General features: G+C 41.5%; 2 protein-coding genes across 6 annotated transcripts in view; one reads left to right on the top strand and one right to left on the bottom strand.

Moving 5' to 3' along the window:
- cacna2d3a (calcium voltage-gated channel auxiliary subunit alpha2delta 3a) overlaps nucleotides 1–17,225 on the bottom strand; it is a 953,727-nt gene that overhangs the window by 176,049 nt on the left and 760,453 nt on the right. The gene's annotated exons all lie outside the window — the stretch shown is intronic.
- The window catches only part of lrtm1 (leucine rich repeat transmembrane protein 1), a 43,888-nt gene continuing 38,727 nt past the window's right edge, over nucleotides 12,065–17,225 (top strand). For 2 of the 3 annotated variants that reach the window (XR_015759395.1, XM_087994309.1), the window contains exons 1-2: nucleotides 12,065–12,340; nucleotides 14,442–15,038. Coding sequence is in view for 2 of the 3 variants with exons in the window: in XM_087994309.1 (XP_087850435.1) it covers nucleotides 12,334–12,340; nucleotides 14,442–15,038 (604 nt within the window). In the remaining variant the exon portion in view is untranslated. The remainder of the gene's footprint in view (nucleotides 12,341–14,441; nucleotides 15,039–17,225) is intronic. The other variant, XM_043708086.2, reaches the window with a different exon arrangement.

Here is a 17,225-nt window from a genome sequence, read left to right as displayed (position 1 = left end):
TTTCTTCATCTTGTACCAGTTAAAAAATGAAATAATTGCAAGCAATCTGTGCAATAATTTCATATTGACATGCCAATCATTATTAAGCTCGTAATCTCCGATTAGATATAGTTTCATATACCCAGGGATGGAATAAATGTAAGGATTAAAGGAGATCTTTGAAAATACTGTCATTTTGAAATGTTTTCAGAGAAGAAATTGGATCCTTATTTCATAGCACTTGTTTTATGTGGCCTCCTAACATGGGGAAATAACATAGACTCACCTCCAATGGTCTGCTGGATGCCAACTTTTCAAAGATGTTTACTTGCATGAAGCTAACAAATGCTAGCAGCATGCAAGGAAATCAAATTGTCACATTAACCAGTGCACAATGTGAAATTAGTGTCAGCACTGCCATTTACAAATAATACCCACCAGGCTATGTCCTGTCAACATCACATTGTGGAGTATAACAGTAAAGGCATGAAAGTCAGACCATCCCAACCACACCCTTACCCAACTCCAGTGCTACTTAAAGGGCTCATGAACTATTTATAATATAGCTACTGAGTTACTTTTTACAGCTATTGGTGCAAATGTCCTTGTCCATGCAGGTACCCCATTATGGAGAAAAGTTTCAATAAATTACATGGAGCAATCTGGTTGGAGCTAAAGCTCTTTATTGTTAACTTAAAAGATTATGTTCAAACAAATTACTACAAGATAGATTGAGTGATTGGTAGATTTCTGATTACCAGTAGAACACAGAGTTATGGGGATGGGTTGAGTAAAAGACACTGAAGGATTTGATCAGTCACGATTTTACTGAATAGCATGGCAGGCTCGATGGGCTGAATGGCCTACTCATATATTTCTACTATTCCTACTTATTGTTGCGACTCACAGATGAATCAGTACTCCTCCATGTTGAATGCCAATTGGAAGAAGAAAGAAGAGTGTCAATAGCACAGAATGTACGTTGGTGGGAGACTTAAATGCCAAGTATCAAGAGTGGTTCGGTAACACCACTACTGACCATGCTAGCTGAATCCGAAAGGCATAGCTACAAGAGTGTGTCTGCAGCAGGTAATGAGGGAATCAACATGAGGGAAAAGCATACTTGACCTTGTCCCCACCATCCAGATGTCCATGTCCACAACTTCACTGGTATGAGTGATCACTGTCTTAACTTTTGGGGGAACAAAGTCTTATTTGCACACTGAAGATGTCCTCCATTGTGATGTGTGGCATTACTACCATAACAAATGCATAGATTTTGCAGAAATATAGCAACTTAGATCTTCGTATCCATGAGGCACTGCTAGTCATCATCATCAGCAGAATTGTATTCAGCCACAATCAAGAAATGACTGAAGGCATTGGATACTGCAAAGGCTCTGGCACCTGACAGCATTCTTGCAATAGGACTGAAGGCACATGCTCCATAATTTATTACACTCCTAGCCAGTTGTTCCAGTACAGTTACAGAACTGGCATCTACCCGACAATGAGCAAGCTTGTCCAGACGTTTTTTGCAAAAATAAGGTAGAACAGTTTCAACATGAGCAATTATTTCCCAATCAGTCAATCCTCCATTTTAAGCAATATTGGCAATTCCTCAGCAATTATGTGATCACTAACATTTGGTGTTAGTTTTGACAGAACCACTTAGCTCCTGGCCTCATTAAAGCCTTGGTCTAAAATTAAACAAAAGATCTGAATTCCAGTGACAAGATGGAAATGACCGCCCTTGATGTCAAGGCAGCATTTGACTGACTGTGGCATCAAGGTGCCCTAGGAAAACTAGACTAAATGGAAATCGGAGGAAAATGTCTACACTTGTTGGCATTGTATTTATAAAGGAAAATGGTTGTGGTTTTTTGAAGTCCATCATCTCAGTCACAGAAATCATTGCAGATGTTCCTCAGAATAGTGTCCTTAACCAACTATTCAGCTGTTTCCCCAATGAGCTTCTTTCATCAGAATGTCAGTTTGGGACATACACAGACTTCACAATGTTCAGTACCATTTGTGACTCTTCAGATTCTGAAGCAGCCTATGCCCCTATGCAGCCAGTCCTGTATAATGTCCAGACTTGAGCTGAGAAGTAGCAAGTGACATTTGCAGCACAGAAGTGCCACGCACTGACATTGCCAACACTTTGGAGATTACCTTTGACCAGAAAATGAGCTAGATCAACCATATAAATACATATCTATAAAAGGATAAGAATCCTGTAGTGTGTAATTCACATCCTGATACCCCAAAGACCATCTACAAGGCACAAGTCAGGTGTGTGATGGAATACTCTACCCTTGTCTGGTTGACTAAAACTTTAACATCAACCAAGACAGAGCAGCCCAGTTGATTGGCCCTCTGTTATGCACTTTCAATATTTACCACTTCATCACTGATACACAGTCGCAACGCACTCTAATGTCTACAAGATGTGTTGCCTCAGTAGAACAAAGCACCTTCCATAGCCTCTCCCAAATCCTACCATCTGTGTAGGGCAAGGGCAGCAGATTCATAGCAACACCACTATCCGCAAGAGCCCCTCCAAGCCACAGACCATTCAGACATGCTGCTCCTTCTGTGTTATTTGGTCAATAGCTTGGGATCCCCTTTCAAACAGTATGTGGGTGAATCTGTCTATGGAATGCAGGGGTTCAAGAAGGCAGCTCACTACCACTTTCTCCAGGGAAAGTGTAAATGCATGTTTTGCCAGTTGCACCCACATTCCATGAAGGAGATAAAATGCATTGGCCACCAAGTCATCTCTGTCTAATGTGACAAAAATAAAAATCACAAGAAAATGCATATTCCACATTAAGTTTATGAATTCATAAATAACCTAACATACAAAAAAATGGACTAATCTCCCTCGTGCATTCTCTTTAGTGTCTCCACTCCACATGTTTTGTCTGTCATCACACCTCTTTGAGGTTTTTTCCCAGTGGCTGAGACATGAAAGTAGAAGGCTGTTGATTTCCAAAGAAGGCAATTGCAAGTAATCAAGGAGGATAACTAGGACCGGCTCTGGCCCAGATAGCCTGACAGCAGACTATTTTGACCCACTGTCAGCAGTCTGGCTGAAGAAAACAGCAAAGGAATTGGTGGAATGACACAAATTCTCGGACAGGAAAGCAGGTTCATGATGCATGGAGTCTCTGCCATTCTCCTAGGGTATCATATTAGCAGTCTGACTGCTTTGCTAGAGATCAGATTGATGGAATATTGTGACGTACTGGCATTTTGTTGGAGCAGTGGTACACAGAGCAATAATAGTACAGGCCAAACCCGCATGGTCAGACACAGAGCTATAATAATAGTCTGTTTGTGCTGTAATGTTGCCAGAAGATGTTGTATGATGGTGGGCTCCAAATATACACTGATGGAGATAAACCACTGTACCATGGTGGAAAGAATTGGTGCCAAGCTCTGAGAAGTGTCCTTCAACAAGTTAATGCTTGATGCCTTCTTGACATTGAGTCCAATCTATTCAGTGGGCTTTTCAGGCTCATACACAAAGCTTTCTCTGTACCCTAGTCCATTCAAATCGTCAGCTTAAGACTGGTGTGACTTCACCCTCAAGTGAGCTTGTTCCTGTACATTCCCTAAGTGAATTTCTCTGTGATGTTCAAAACAAAAATTAAAGCTAAATGTGCGGAACAGAAATATTTCTCTCAGTTTCTGATCTACAAAATTAGACAACATCCATCCAAAACAGGCAAAAATTTTTTTAAAAGACCACAAGTCTGTTTTGTGTATATTACTGAGGCTGATTACCTTTAATGTCTGGTCTGCATTAAGTCAGTTAACTTAGAGCAGAATAGATGAGAGACCTAAAGTCGCTCATTTGTAATAAAACAAAAGGAGTGGCCCAAATCATCCCTTGAACCTATATGCCATTCGATGAAATCCTAGCTGATCTGTGAACTAGTTTCTTATGCTTGCTTTTGCCCTAAATTTCTCATTACCTTTGGCCAATGCATTTCAGATTTAAAATTAAGTACGATTTTGCATCATTTGCTGTTCCTAGAAGACGTCCAAATATTCACAACCTATTTATGGAGAAGAGTTTACTGATCTCCCTCTTGGGTACTTGCTAAATTTAGCTCTCATGCAGAAAGGGTAGGAATAAATTACTTTGGCTGACAGCCAAAATGGAAGATTAGATTAGATTACTTACAGTGTGGAAACAGGCCCTTCGGCCCAACAAGTCCACACCGCCGAAGCACAACCCACCCAGTCCCATTCCCCTACATATACCCCTTCACCTAACACTACGGGCAATTTAGCGTGGCCAATTCACCTAACCTGCACATTTTTGGACTGTGGGAGGAAACCAGAGCACTGGGAGGAAACCCATGCAGACATTGGGAGAATGTGCAACTCCACACAGTCAGTCGCCTGAGGCGGGAATTAAACCTGGGTCTCTGGCGCTGTGAGGCAACAGTGCTGACCACTGTGCCACCGTGCTGCCCACTGGATGAAACTGGAAAACTTGAAGTGTCGAATAAATAAGCAATGGCATCTTCAATTTCTCATGCATCAGGATCTAGCCTATCATACCAATACCCTTAGTTGATAAAATTATAGCACAAATATTTGTTATATGATATTTAAAATTGTTTATAATCTACTTTAGAATAAGAATTGAAAATCTATATAAAAGAGCAAAATGTCTCTGTATGTTTGCTGGCAAGCACCTTACACATCTTTGGGCAATTCCAACCAAAGTTGGTAGAAGACACCTTTCACCAAGGTAAAACATAGTCCGGGAACCCCGCACTGCCCGGTTCTACCTCCTTCCCAAGATCCACAAGCCTGACCACCCTGGCCGACCCATTGTCTCAGCATGCTCCTGCCCCACTGAACTCATCTCTACCTACCTCGACACTGTCCTATCCCCCCTAGTCCAGGAACTCCCCACATACGTTCGAGACACCACCCACGCCCTCCACCTCCTCCAAGACTTCCGTTTCCCCGGCCCCCAACGCCTCATCTTCACCATGGATATCCAATCCCTCTACACCTCCATCCGCCATGACCAGGGTCTCCAAGCCCTCCGTGTTTTCCTCTCCAGACGTTCCCAACAGTACCCCTCCACCGACACTCTCATTCGTTTGGCCGAACTGGTCCTCACCCTTAACAATTTCTCCTTTGAATCCTCCCACTTCCTCCAGACCAAAGGGGTAGCCATGGGCACACGTATGGGCCCCAGCTATGCCTGTCTCTTTGTTGGCTACGTAGAGCAGTTGATCTTCCGTAATTACACCGGCACCACTCCCCACCTCTTCCTCCGCTACATTGATGACTGCATTGGCGCCACCTCGTGCTCCCGCGAGGAGGTTGAGCAATTCATCAACTTCACCAACACATTCCACCCTGACCTTAAATTTACCTGGACCATCTCTGGCACCTCCCTCCCCTTCCTGGACCTCTCCATCTCCATCAGTGACGACCGACTTGACACTGACATTTTCTACAAACCCACCGACTCCCACAGCTACCTGGATTACACCTCTTCCCACCCTACCTCTTGCAAAAATGCCATCCCGTATTCCCAATTCCTCCGCCTCCGCCGTATCTGCTCCCAGGAGGAGCGGTTCCACCATAGAACACACAAGATGGCCTCCTTCTTTAGAGACCGCAATTTCCCTTCCCACGTGGTTAAAGATGCCCTCCAACGCATCTCATCCACATCCCGCACCTCCGCCCTCAGACCCAACCCCTCCAACCGCAACAAGGACAGAACGCCCCTGGTGCTCACCTTCCACCCTACCAACCTTTGCATAAACCAAATCATCCGCCGACATTTCCGCCACCTCCAAACAGACCCCACCACCAGGGATATATTTCCCTCCCCACCCCCTCCGCCTTCCGCAAAGACCGTTCCCTCCGTGACTACCTGGTCAGGTCCATGCCCCCCTACGACCCACCCTCCCATCCTGGCACTTTCCCCTGCCACCGCAGGAACTGTAAAACCTATGCCCACACCTCCTCCCTCACCTCCATCCAAGGCCCTAAAGGAGCCTTCCACATCCATCAAAGTTTTACCTGCACATCCACTAATATCATCTATTGTATCCGTTGCTCCCGATGCGGTCTCCTCTACATTGGGGAGACTGGGCGCCTCCTAGCAGAGCGCTTTAGGGAACATCTCAGAGACACCTGCATCAATCAACCAAATCGCCCAGTGGCTCAACATTTCAACTCCCCCTCCCACTCTGCCGAGGATATGGAGGTACTGGGCCTCCTCCACTGCCGCTCCCTCACCACCAGACGCCTGGAGGAAGAACGCCTCATCTTCCGCCTCGGAACACTTCAACCCCAGGGCATCAATGTGGATTTCAACAGTTTCCTCATTTCCCCTTCCCCCACCTCATCCTAGTTTCTAACCTCCAGCAACTCGACTTGTCCGGACTTGTCCGACCTGCCCAGCTCCTTTTCCACCTATCCACTCCACCCTCTCTTCCCTAACCTATCACCTTCATCTCCTTCCCCACCTACCTATTGTACTCTATGCTACTCTCTCCCCACCCCCACCCTCCTCTAGCTTATCTCTCCATGCTTCAGGCTCTCTGCCTTTATTCCTGATGAAGGGCTTTTGCCCGAAACGTCGATTTTGCCTGTCCTCGGATGCTGCCTGAATTGCTGTGCTCTTCCAGCACCACTAATCCAGAACCTTTCACCAAGGGTCATGTTGTACGGGTGTTGACATCTAACTACCGCTACCAGTAAAGTTTTGGCCCCCTAATAGAGAAGCCCATGATCCTGCCTGTACTTTGACTCCTCTGACACAATAACTTAGATGTCCTTTAGCAAATCAGCCAGACATTCCAAGAAAGAATGTAATAAATTTACTTCATTAATCCCAGGGTATGTTTCATATTTCACTTGTTTCCTTTTCTCACATTTTATTTGTTTCATCTAAGTTATGTTTTGAGGCACAATCCATTATATCTTGTAAGGCAAAGTGACAGATGGCAAAAATAGGAAGGAAAGATGAAGAGGTTAGAGCAAAATGTTGATAGAAAGTGACTGCCAACAATTAGAAAGCGAAGATAAAGAAGCTAGAGCAAGAAGGCACAATGTTGATAGGCAGCAAGAGAACACACAAAGAACCAATGCCACAAGTAGGAAATCTAGGGTGGAATCTTCTGGGACTAGCAGGGTCAGCCTGGAGGGCAAGTGAACTTACTTAGGTGGGATGGTGCTGGACCAGAACCCTGTCACTTCTATTCTTACCTGAAGAAACATTATTGGCAAGGCACAAGGTTCACCATTCCACCTCACCACTATATTAAGTCTTTAAATGGTCATTTAAAGATCACTTAAGAACCTAATCCCACTTAAACTGCAATGATCTCAGCGCCACGTGGGATGAGGAAAAGTTGACCTACCCGATTGGTCAATCACTGTGGGCAGGCTGTCAGTGTGGAAGGGTGCTTGACCGACAGATCTGCACTAATCTGTGAACAATTGAAGGACAGTACCTAGGGCAATGTGGTAGCTGCTGAGAGCCACTCTCTGCTCTTGCTTCTGACTGTTTGCCTCAATCTCCCCATCACACAACTCCACAAGACTTCTGCTAAACGACACTTACCTTTTCCAGATCTGATCGTTTGGGAGTCCAAGGTTGTTGTTCCAGGAGCAGCTATAGCTTCTATCTGTGCACTGCTGAATTAGCTGTCAACCTCTAATTATTGGGCAGCTCTTGGCAGCTCGGATTTACCCATCCCAAGTCCTACTTCAGGCAGAAAGCCCACCAGCAACCAGCAACTGCCTGATTGTCAGAAGATCCAATGGGTTTTCTCACCTTCCTATGATAGGGATTTCTCTCCTGGAAATGCTTCCAGTCATGGATTTAGTCTGAAAACAGGAATTTCCTGGTCTGACACTATTCATGGAATTTTCTTTGTAGGATCCCGATCATTATTATGAATCAGATTCAGAATATGATATAAATATTGCCCTGTGACCAATTGGAAAAAAATAACCCCCTTCACCATGTTAACAAATTGCAACAATAATATTACTGCCACCATTAAATGAGCCTCTGGTCTACTAAAAGCTCTTTTGGGAATAGTAACAAAATTAACAACCTTCTGAAAAAATGTGATCAGAAAATAAAACAGTTAAGTAGGATCAAAAGAAATCTCTTTATTTTGGCTGAAAGTGGAATAACTTCTCATGTGGCTTATCTTGAAATGTTTAATGTTGGAACAGATAGTGAAAATGCAGAAAGTCACATTGAAAATGTGCACTGCTAGTAAAAATGTTGAATATGACATTAATAATTAAACATTCAGGATATTAACAACATTGATCAAGTAGGTATAAATGCAGATTGTGATTTCGAGGATTTTGGGAAGAACCTTGAAGAATGGTTACTCAATGATTAGCATTGCTGTCTGGAAGTGCTAGAATCCTGGGTTCAATTCCAGGCTTGGGTGATTCCAGTCTATGTGGAGTTAGCACATTCTTCCTGTGCCTTTGAGCATTTCCTGTCACAGTCCAAGGATGTGCAGGCTAAGTGGATTAGCCATGGGAAACACATGGTTACAGGAATAGGGTAGGGGTCTGGGTCTGGTGGGATACTCTTCAGAGGGTTGGTGTAGGCCGAATGGCCTCTTTCCACACTATAGGGATTCCATGTACAGAATAATTAGTAGGAATCAAGTAGTCAGAATTATAGAACTAATTAAACTAGAGTAAAGCAAATGGAATTAAATTCATTTTGAAAATCAACATAATTTGGTCATTAATAATTTTGAGTCCAGTCATTTTCTGAGAATTTAGGTATTTGTGTTTATTTGTGAGATTAACACTATTATTTAAAATAATCATGTGAAGGAAAGTAATTGCGTAAATCTATCGAATGTGAGAAATATTTCAATTAAATTACTTCATAGAAATATTTTCTCAGCCTGAATTTCAGCTTTAACATTTATCGCATTTAATCAATATGCTCATAAAGTGAATATCTCAGCTTATTACTTCATGAAAGAAATTTCTTAATCTTATTTATAAAATCCCATTTGCATGTTTTTTCTTTTAATTCCAAACGTAGGAAGGGTAGTCAAGCCTATGATACTAGTCAAAGTTCCCACAGTATCAAAACATTGGTCTTGTTTTGATCACTATAATATTGATGGGGAGCTAGGAAGAGTGTGAGGGGGATATGCCACAGCACATGTTAAACCCAAGAAAGTAGAAGATGTTGAGGCCCTTCTAATCATAATGGGAAAGCCCCATTTAAATGAATGCTCACTCTCCTGCCTGAAGCTAGCCATGTTGGCAGTCTGATCTGTGGCCAGGAGCATAAAATAAACTGTTTGAGGCCATAGCCAGAGGTCTATGTGGATGGTTACTAGCAGTTGATTTGGCAGCGAGAGGTGAAAGCGGGGAGATACTGAGCTTAAGCCACAAGAGGCAAGGGAAGAGTTAGGCTAAGAATTAGGAGGTTAGGGGAGGTAGAGAGGCTCGGATTGTGATTTCGGCAGTGAGGGCCTGACTATGCTCAAACTTCCAAATACACACGCACGTCCATCAAGGATGGGCACTCAGCCCCTTGCTGTACCGCAAACTCACTGATAATCTCACGATGCTACACACTTCTTCACCTTCCACCCGGAATATATTAAAACAGCCATCCCCTACAGACAAGCCCTATGCATACACAGGATCTGTTCGGATGTGGAGGAACATGACAAACACTTGAAAGTGCTCAAGGATGCCCTCATAAGAACGGGGTATGATGCTCAACTCATTGACCGCCAGTTCCAATGTGCCATAGCAAGAAACCGTAATGACCTCCTCAGCAGACAGACACGAGCTACAAAAGATAGGGTACCCTTCATTGTCCTGTACTTCCCGGGATCCGAATGACTACGCCATGTTCTTCGCAGCCTGCAACACATTATCGATGAGGGTGACCACTTTACCAAGACCTTCCCCACGCCTCCACTTCTCACCTTTAAATAACCACCAAATATTAAACAGATTATGATTTGTAGCAAACTGCCCAGCCTTCAGGACAACAACACCAAACAACCCTGCCACAGCAGCCGCTGCAAGACATGTTAGAGCATCGATATGGGTAATGCCATTACACATGGTGACACCTCTCACTGTGTACACAGCAAGTACTCACGTGACTTGGCCAACATGGTCATATGCTGCAGGCAAAAATGCTCCGAGGCATGGTACATTGGCTCATCTGAGCAGACGCTATGACAACGGATGAATGGATACCACACAATCACGAGGCAGGAGTGTTCCCTCCGAGTCAGGGAACACTTCAGTGGTCCAGGACATTTGAACTCGGACCTTCGGGTGATCATTCTCCAAGGTGGACTTCGGAACAAGCAACAATGCAGAATGGCTGAGCAGAAGCTGATAGCAAAGTTTGGTACCCATGGGAATGGCCTCAGCTGGGACCTTGGGTTCATGTCACACTACAGGTGACCCCACTGCATGATAACTCTCTCTCTCTTATATACACACACACATACATACACACACACACTCTCATACATAAGCTCTCTCTCATATGCAAACACATGCACCTCCCACACTCATACCAACACACACCATCACACTCACACACACTTAACCAAACTTACACACAAACATATATAAACACACACTCTATCATGTGCACTCACACCCACATTCATACACTCACATACACAATTTGTCGCTCCTACATGCGCACACATTTAAACTTATGGGGTGAATTTGTTTTTGCAGAATTACATTTCATTTTGCAGTATGAATACACGTAAAACTCTGTAAAACTATACAGAGGGTTTGTCAGCCTGACATAGCATTGGGACACAGACAGACTTCACACCTATTGTTTAAAATTATGAGCTATCTTGAGAATGTAACTTAAAAGAAGTTCTGAGATTTACATATCAAAGAACAGAAACCAGCATATCCAATTATAAAAGATGAAAGTTTAAATCTAAAATTGTTTACTGCTTCACATCTCCATTACACTGGACTCCTTTGGCTATAAATCCTGTGAGCATGGTCTTAACCTCCACAACTGCCTGATGAAGAAGCTGCATTCCGAAAGCTAGTGCTTCCAAATAAATCTGTTGGACTATAACCTAGGGTTGTGCAATTTTTAACCATGCTCAAACTAAATGGAATAAATCATGACAAGTGAAGCTTCCTTATGAAGGCAGTAGTGCAATTCTGACCCTCCTAGTCCACAAGAGAACTTGAGGATACACTTTATCACTTTTACCATCTCAGCATCTTCTGTCCCAGGATCTTCTGCAACCTCATTCTGTCAATTTTTGCCTGACAAGGGAGCACACCCTGCCTTCAGCTCACTGGCCACTGGTTGGTATTGTAGATCAGGTCCTAAGGAAATCATTAGATTTGATATGCATGTTTTGAACAGGACTTCCCACTTTCTTTCTGTGGATGTTCTGCTCTTCTGCTCAAAAGAGCTGGTTAATATTGGGCACAGCAGGAAGGAAACATGCTCATTGGATATGAGTGATTCTTGTTATTTTACCTGCAGATTCCTCTGCAACCTCATTTATGCTAATTAGAAGGAAGAAAAATAACACTTGCAAATGACGCGTTCTGATATGACTTGGTTTGTATATCTCAGAATAGTGTCCCAGTGCTACTGGTACATTCTTTTCCAAGTTTTCCTATTTTTATGCTCTCTTTTTCCCTAGTAGGGGCAGTTACAACTGGAACCAGTATGTTGAAATTCTGCAAGAAACATTATGCCCAAGAGATAAACACAAGCAGGGTCAAAATTGTGCATCTAGAAGCTAGGTTACTCATGCAGATATTGTAAAGGTCAATGCCTAAAATCAAGATCTAGGCACATTGAAAGTCACACATGGTCTTTTCCAACTTAGTAGGTTTGTTAGCAATGCTAACATTGAAAGAATTTAACATTTGCCCTGGATTTCAGGGGGCAGGTTTATTTTTGTCCAATGAACTTCAGGCAGATTAAAAAAAAACTTGCAAAACCTGAGCTATAAAATCTTGATTTGTGAGGCACAGCTGTCTCCTCTAAACTGACAGCCACTGCTCATGTGGTATGTTCGGAGGAGACATGGAAAGCTAGCACTTACTTTGTGAAAAACACTGTGGGAAGCCTGCAGCAAAAACTAAGCACCCCTACAAGTCAATTCTTACTACTGGCTGCATGATTCCACCTGAGGTAACGCAATCCTCTTCAGTTCGTGTTCAAATGGAACACTAGACTGTGAATATTGAAAATATAAATCAGTATTAACTTTTATGTGCAACTCTCTGGATTAGCTCAATTCTATCTGAAAGGAAAGAAAACACCAGGTACAAACAATGCAAGGTAAGACTGTATTAAGTGGCTGATCTTGTATAAGTTAAAAATAGGAAATTGTTATTTAGTATTTGTCTGTCGTACATTTGGGGCAGCTTCTTAAGTCACTAATGCACTTTAAGCTTGATAGTAATTTTGTAGGAGTTGGGCATTTTGTGATGCACTGTACCCGATTAGTTATTTCCTTCAGTCTTCAGATTGATGATTCTTTGTGTCGCAATTGCTGGAAGTGCGAATTGATACAGTGCAGAGAGTGAAACAGATGATCTGGGGTCCTGGTGAATCATGGGGCCTACAGTCCAGCTTCTGAACCAATGAGATGTAAGGATTGAAAAAGAAACAAAGGAATAACTGAGAGAAAATAGGGTGCTTTACAGGCAAATCATATACAAACAGAATAATAAAGGGGGAAAGCGACTATCAATTAGACACAAAAGTATAGTAAGAAAAAAATTGAATTTTAAGTTTGAAAATTTGATGAAAAGAATTTTAAAATAGCAGGACTGAGTCTTCACAGTTTCAATTATTGACCTTCCCATTTCAGAGAGGTTGAGTACCATTGCAAGAACATAAATCTTTTGAACTGATGAGAAAGAAAACATGTTTTGTTAAAGCTTTTGTCTTGTACATATTGGGAAATTCAAAGGAGTATCAATGCATATTCAAATGGAACAATAGGTTGTGAATATTGGAATCTTGTAAATTCCCCTGATGAGCGCAAGACATAAACGTCCAACAAATGGTCCTTTTTCAGCAATACTCAAGTTCTATAATACCAAATGACTATTCATTAACATAAATCTTATCATTAATAGTAATCTTATCACTAAAAGCATTCTTTGTGGAGTTAAGTAGAAGCTCTAATGTAGTGCTGAATTTAATTCGTCATTAATGTACAACTGCAACACTTTGTATACATTCTTGAGGAGTGTGGGAGTGAGTTGCCTTTTTGAGGGTTGGGGGGGATCAAATTTTCCAGTAAATTCTGATGATTGGAAAGTCATGGATTATCTCATCCTCACCCCCAATTCCTGGATGCTTTATATATTGATAAGCAGTGTACATATCATGAATGCCAAATTCTGAACCACTACATTAAATAAAGAAGTAGCTGGTTCAGAGCCTTAACAGGTAAATAAGCCTAACAACGTATTATCCAATATTAATTAAGAAGCACAATCTCATCACCATTAGCCTTAGATCTCAAGTAATAGAAAATAGATTTGCACTTCTGAAAATTATTAAAAACACAATGTGGAGTGTATATGCGAGTCATATTAATAATCTAATCTTACATAAGAATCCAATAAGAAAGCTCCTGGACTCCAAAAGTCTTTGAGTAACACAGAATCCCTACAGTGTGCAATCAGGCTAGTTGGCCCACTCAGTCCACTCCAATTCTCTGAAGAGCATCCCACCTAGGCCTACCCCATCCCTGTAATCCTACATTACTCATGGCTAGCCCACCTAGCCTGCACATCCCTGAATAAAATCCACCTAACTGGCACATCTTTGGACTATGGGACAAAACCAGAGCAACTGAAGGAAATCCACGCAGGCACAGGGAGAATGTGCAAACTCTACACAGACAGTCACCTTGGGTGGAATTAAACCCAGATTCCTGGTCGCTGTGAGGCAGGAGTGCTAACCACTGAGCCACCCTGCTGATTTGCTAAATATTCTGCTAAGTGCATTTTTACATGCGGTCAATGACATTTTTTACATTTGTCATTTTCCCAATTAGTGATAAGTATAGGAAGATTTTAATGCACTTTCAAAGTAAAATTTTACAGTGCAAGATTTATAAATCTAAGAAGTAAACTTAATTGGACAGGATTGCTATTTATTTTGATTCACCCCAATTTTACATTTCCAAATTGAATCTTAAATTGCTGGAAACTTGTGTCATAGTAAATTAGTGCATGATTTTCCCTGCAGAGGAGTAGGGAGAATCATGCACTAATTTATAATGCTCATTACGAAATCTGCAAATATAATGGAATTGGGTCATGATGTTGCTCCAGGATGAAAAATATTGCTATTCATAGGCAGTAATTAACTCAATAGGCAATCATGTTTACAGAAAACTGTTTGTTTACATTGGTTACAGGTGAAATCACTTTCGGAATTCTTGGTCTCTTATTAGTATACTCAGTTAATGGATGTCCAGAGAGATGTCTATGCAACATTACATTGAAAGAAGTGAGCTGCACAGGTAACAGACTCTCAGAGATTCCAAAAGGTGTTCCTCCTGACACAGAAAACCTATACTTACAGAATAACCATATTCACACAATATCAAATGCTGCTTTTACTGATATGCCTCAACTGCAGGTATTAGACTTGTCAAATAACATTATTTCAAGTTTATCATCACATACATTTGATGGATTGCATAATCTTCTCAAACTGAATCTTTCAAATAACTCCATCAACTACATGGACAATAAAACCCTTCATGAAACCCAAAATCTCAAGCAACTGGATTTGTCATTTAACAATCTTACAAGTTTGCCTGAGGGTTTGTTCAAAAACCAGAAGAATCTGATCTGGCTTGGCATGCATCAAAACCAACTTCATCAACTGGACACTGCCCTTTTGGATTCACTGTCAAATCTCCAGGTACTTTTGTTCCAGAAAAACAAATGGATATGTGACTGTCACATGGCTGGATTGAAACTCTGGCTAGAAAGCTTTCTGTACAAAGGTTAGTAGTAAAATTGTTTTTACTATTTCAGGAACTATTTATGCTGTTTGTTCTCATGCACAAAATCTGAATGGACCTTTAAGAGATACTGGAAGCTACAGTCTTTAACACTCTTGTCAATATTATAATAATTCCAGCTCAGTGAAACATCAAAGCTGTATCACAATATGAGTAACAAATGTAATCGTTTCTTAGCACTAGTTTAACTTGTCCCTGCCTCTTGTCAGCTCTCCCTAACACACAGGAATTTATCTCTCACTTCACTTCCTTGTGATAATAGTGTTATAGGCTTTTCTTCTAAATAATTATGTATAATAATCACAAAAGGGTGACCTTATATGTGAATCATGCTCTCAATTATATTATAGTCAGGGCAGATTGGTTGTGCAAAAAAAGTTTGACATAGGTTATGAACATCCATGAAATTTCACCAAGTATAAATATTTCATTAGAGTGACTCCTAGACACAACATGAGACAGTAGACAGAGTAACAGACAGAAAAATAATTGAGGATTTTTCTGATCCTTGAACATATTTTGTTTTTGACTGTTTCTTAAGTGAAGGACTAGGACATTGACATAATCAGAAACATAGGAGAAAAAAGGTTGATCCTAAATTAAAAATAGCATAAAGACCAAGATAGAAATATACAATATTAAGCAATTTCTATACTCACCACACAAATTCAAGGAGTCATGAAATGAAAATTACAATGAAACTTTGGGGGTACAATTCTAAAGGGGGTTGCAAGAACAGAGGGAACTTGTTATCAAATGTGCACAGACCATTGGATGTGGCAGGACAGGTAGAGAGAGCAGTAAGTAAAGCATTCAGTATCCTTAACTTTATTAATAGGTGCACAGATTACAAGATCAAGGAAATGATATCCAACTTGTTAGATCTCAGCTGGAGAATTATATACAGTTCTGGGTGGCACATTGTAGGAAGGATGTGAACTCATCAGAGAGAGTGCAGAAACTGTGAAGTTCCTCATCCAAAGATGAGGAACTTCAGTTATGAGGATAGATTGAAGAAATTGGGACTGCTCTCATTGAAGAGAAGATTGAAAGGAGATCTGATAATGGTTTTCAAAATCATGAGCAGGCTGGATTGACTGGATAGAGAGAAACTGTTCCCATTTATAAAAGAAATAAAAACAAGAGGTAATAAATTTAAAGTGATCTGCAAAACAAACAAGAATGAAGTAAGGAAAAATAATTAGGATCTTGAATGCACTGCTGGGAGGTGTGGTGGAGGTAGGTACAATTCAAGCATTCAAGGTGACATTGGATAATTATTTGGATCAAAACAATGTGCAAGGTGAGGAGACAAAAGTGGAGATGGGCACTAGGTAATGATACTCATTTAATGAACCAATGCAGGTAAATGGACCATATAGCCTCTGTCTGTGTAATCAGACTTCTGTGATTCTGAGGCTCCAAGTATGGGAAATTAAATCTATCAGAGCCACGTTGCACGATTTAATAGTTTTATTGATTAGTGAATGTGGATGCATGCTAATATGTCAAGTTATAAGCACAAACTGCAGTGCTTTGTAATTACCTTTCCCTTTTTTCTTATCCCTGCAACACAGTCTCTTCTTCCTGATAATCAAAATTATATGTAAAAGTTTCCAACTGCAATTCTGATTCAAACTGCGATTTCCAGTAGACATTGTTCATAGAGTAGATAAACAAAACAGGGTTGAGTTCTGCCCCAAAACTAGCTCCTCAGGCAGAATTTATTCTCTTGCACATTTCTTCAGATACTGTGTATAGCAAATGTGGGAAGACAAGCTGCTTCATTGTGGATGTGAAGATGGTGTATAAATCAATTGTTTAGATTGAGCTCCACCAAGATCAGACAGCTCCTGATCTAATTACAGCCTTGTTCAAATATGGATATGGTGGCACAGTGGTTAGCACTGCTGCCTCACAGCGCCAGAGACCTGGGTTCAATTCCCGACTCAGGTGACTGACTGTGTGGAGTTTGCACATTCTCCCCGTGTCTGCGTGGGTTTCCTCCGGGTGCTCCGGTTTCCTCCCAAGGTCCAAAGATGTGCAGGTGAGGTGAATTGGCCATGCTAAATTGCCTGTAGTGTTAGGTAAAGGGGTATGGGTGGGTTACGCTTCGGCAGGTCGGTGTGGACTTGTTGGGCCGAAGGGCCTGTTTCCACACTGTAAGTA

The sequence above is a fragment of the Chiloscyllium plagiosum genome, unplaced genomic scaffold (genome assembly GCF_037043375.1).
Source record: "Chiloscyllium plagiosum isolate Xiang-an unplaced genomic scaffold, Cpla_swu_hap1 HiC_scaffold_14, whole genome shotgun sequence".
Classification (NCBI taxonomy): Eukaryota; Metazoa; Chordata; class Chondrichthyes; order Orectolobiformes; family Hemiscylliidae; genus Chiloscyllium; species Chiloscyllium plagiosum.
This window is presented reverse-complemented; position numbering and strand designations above follow the sequence as displayed.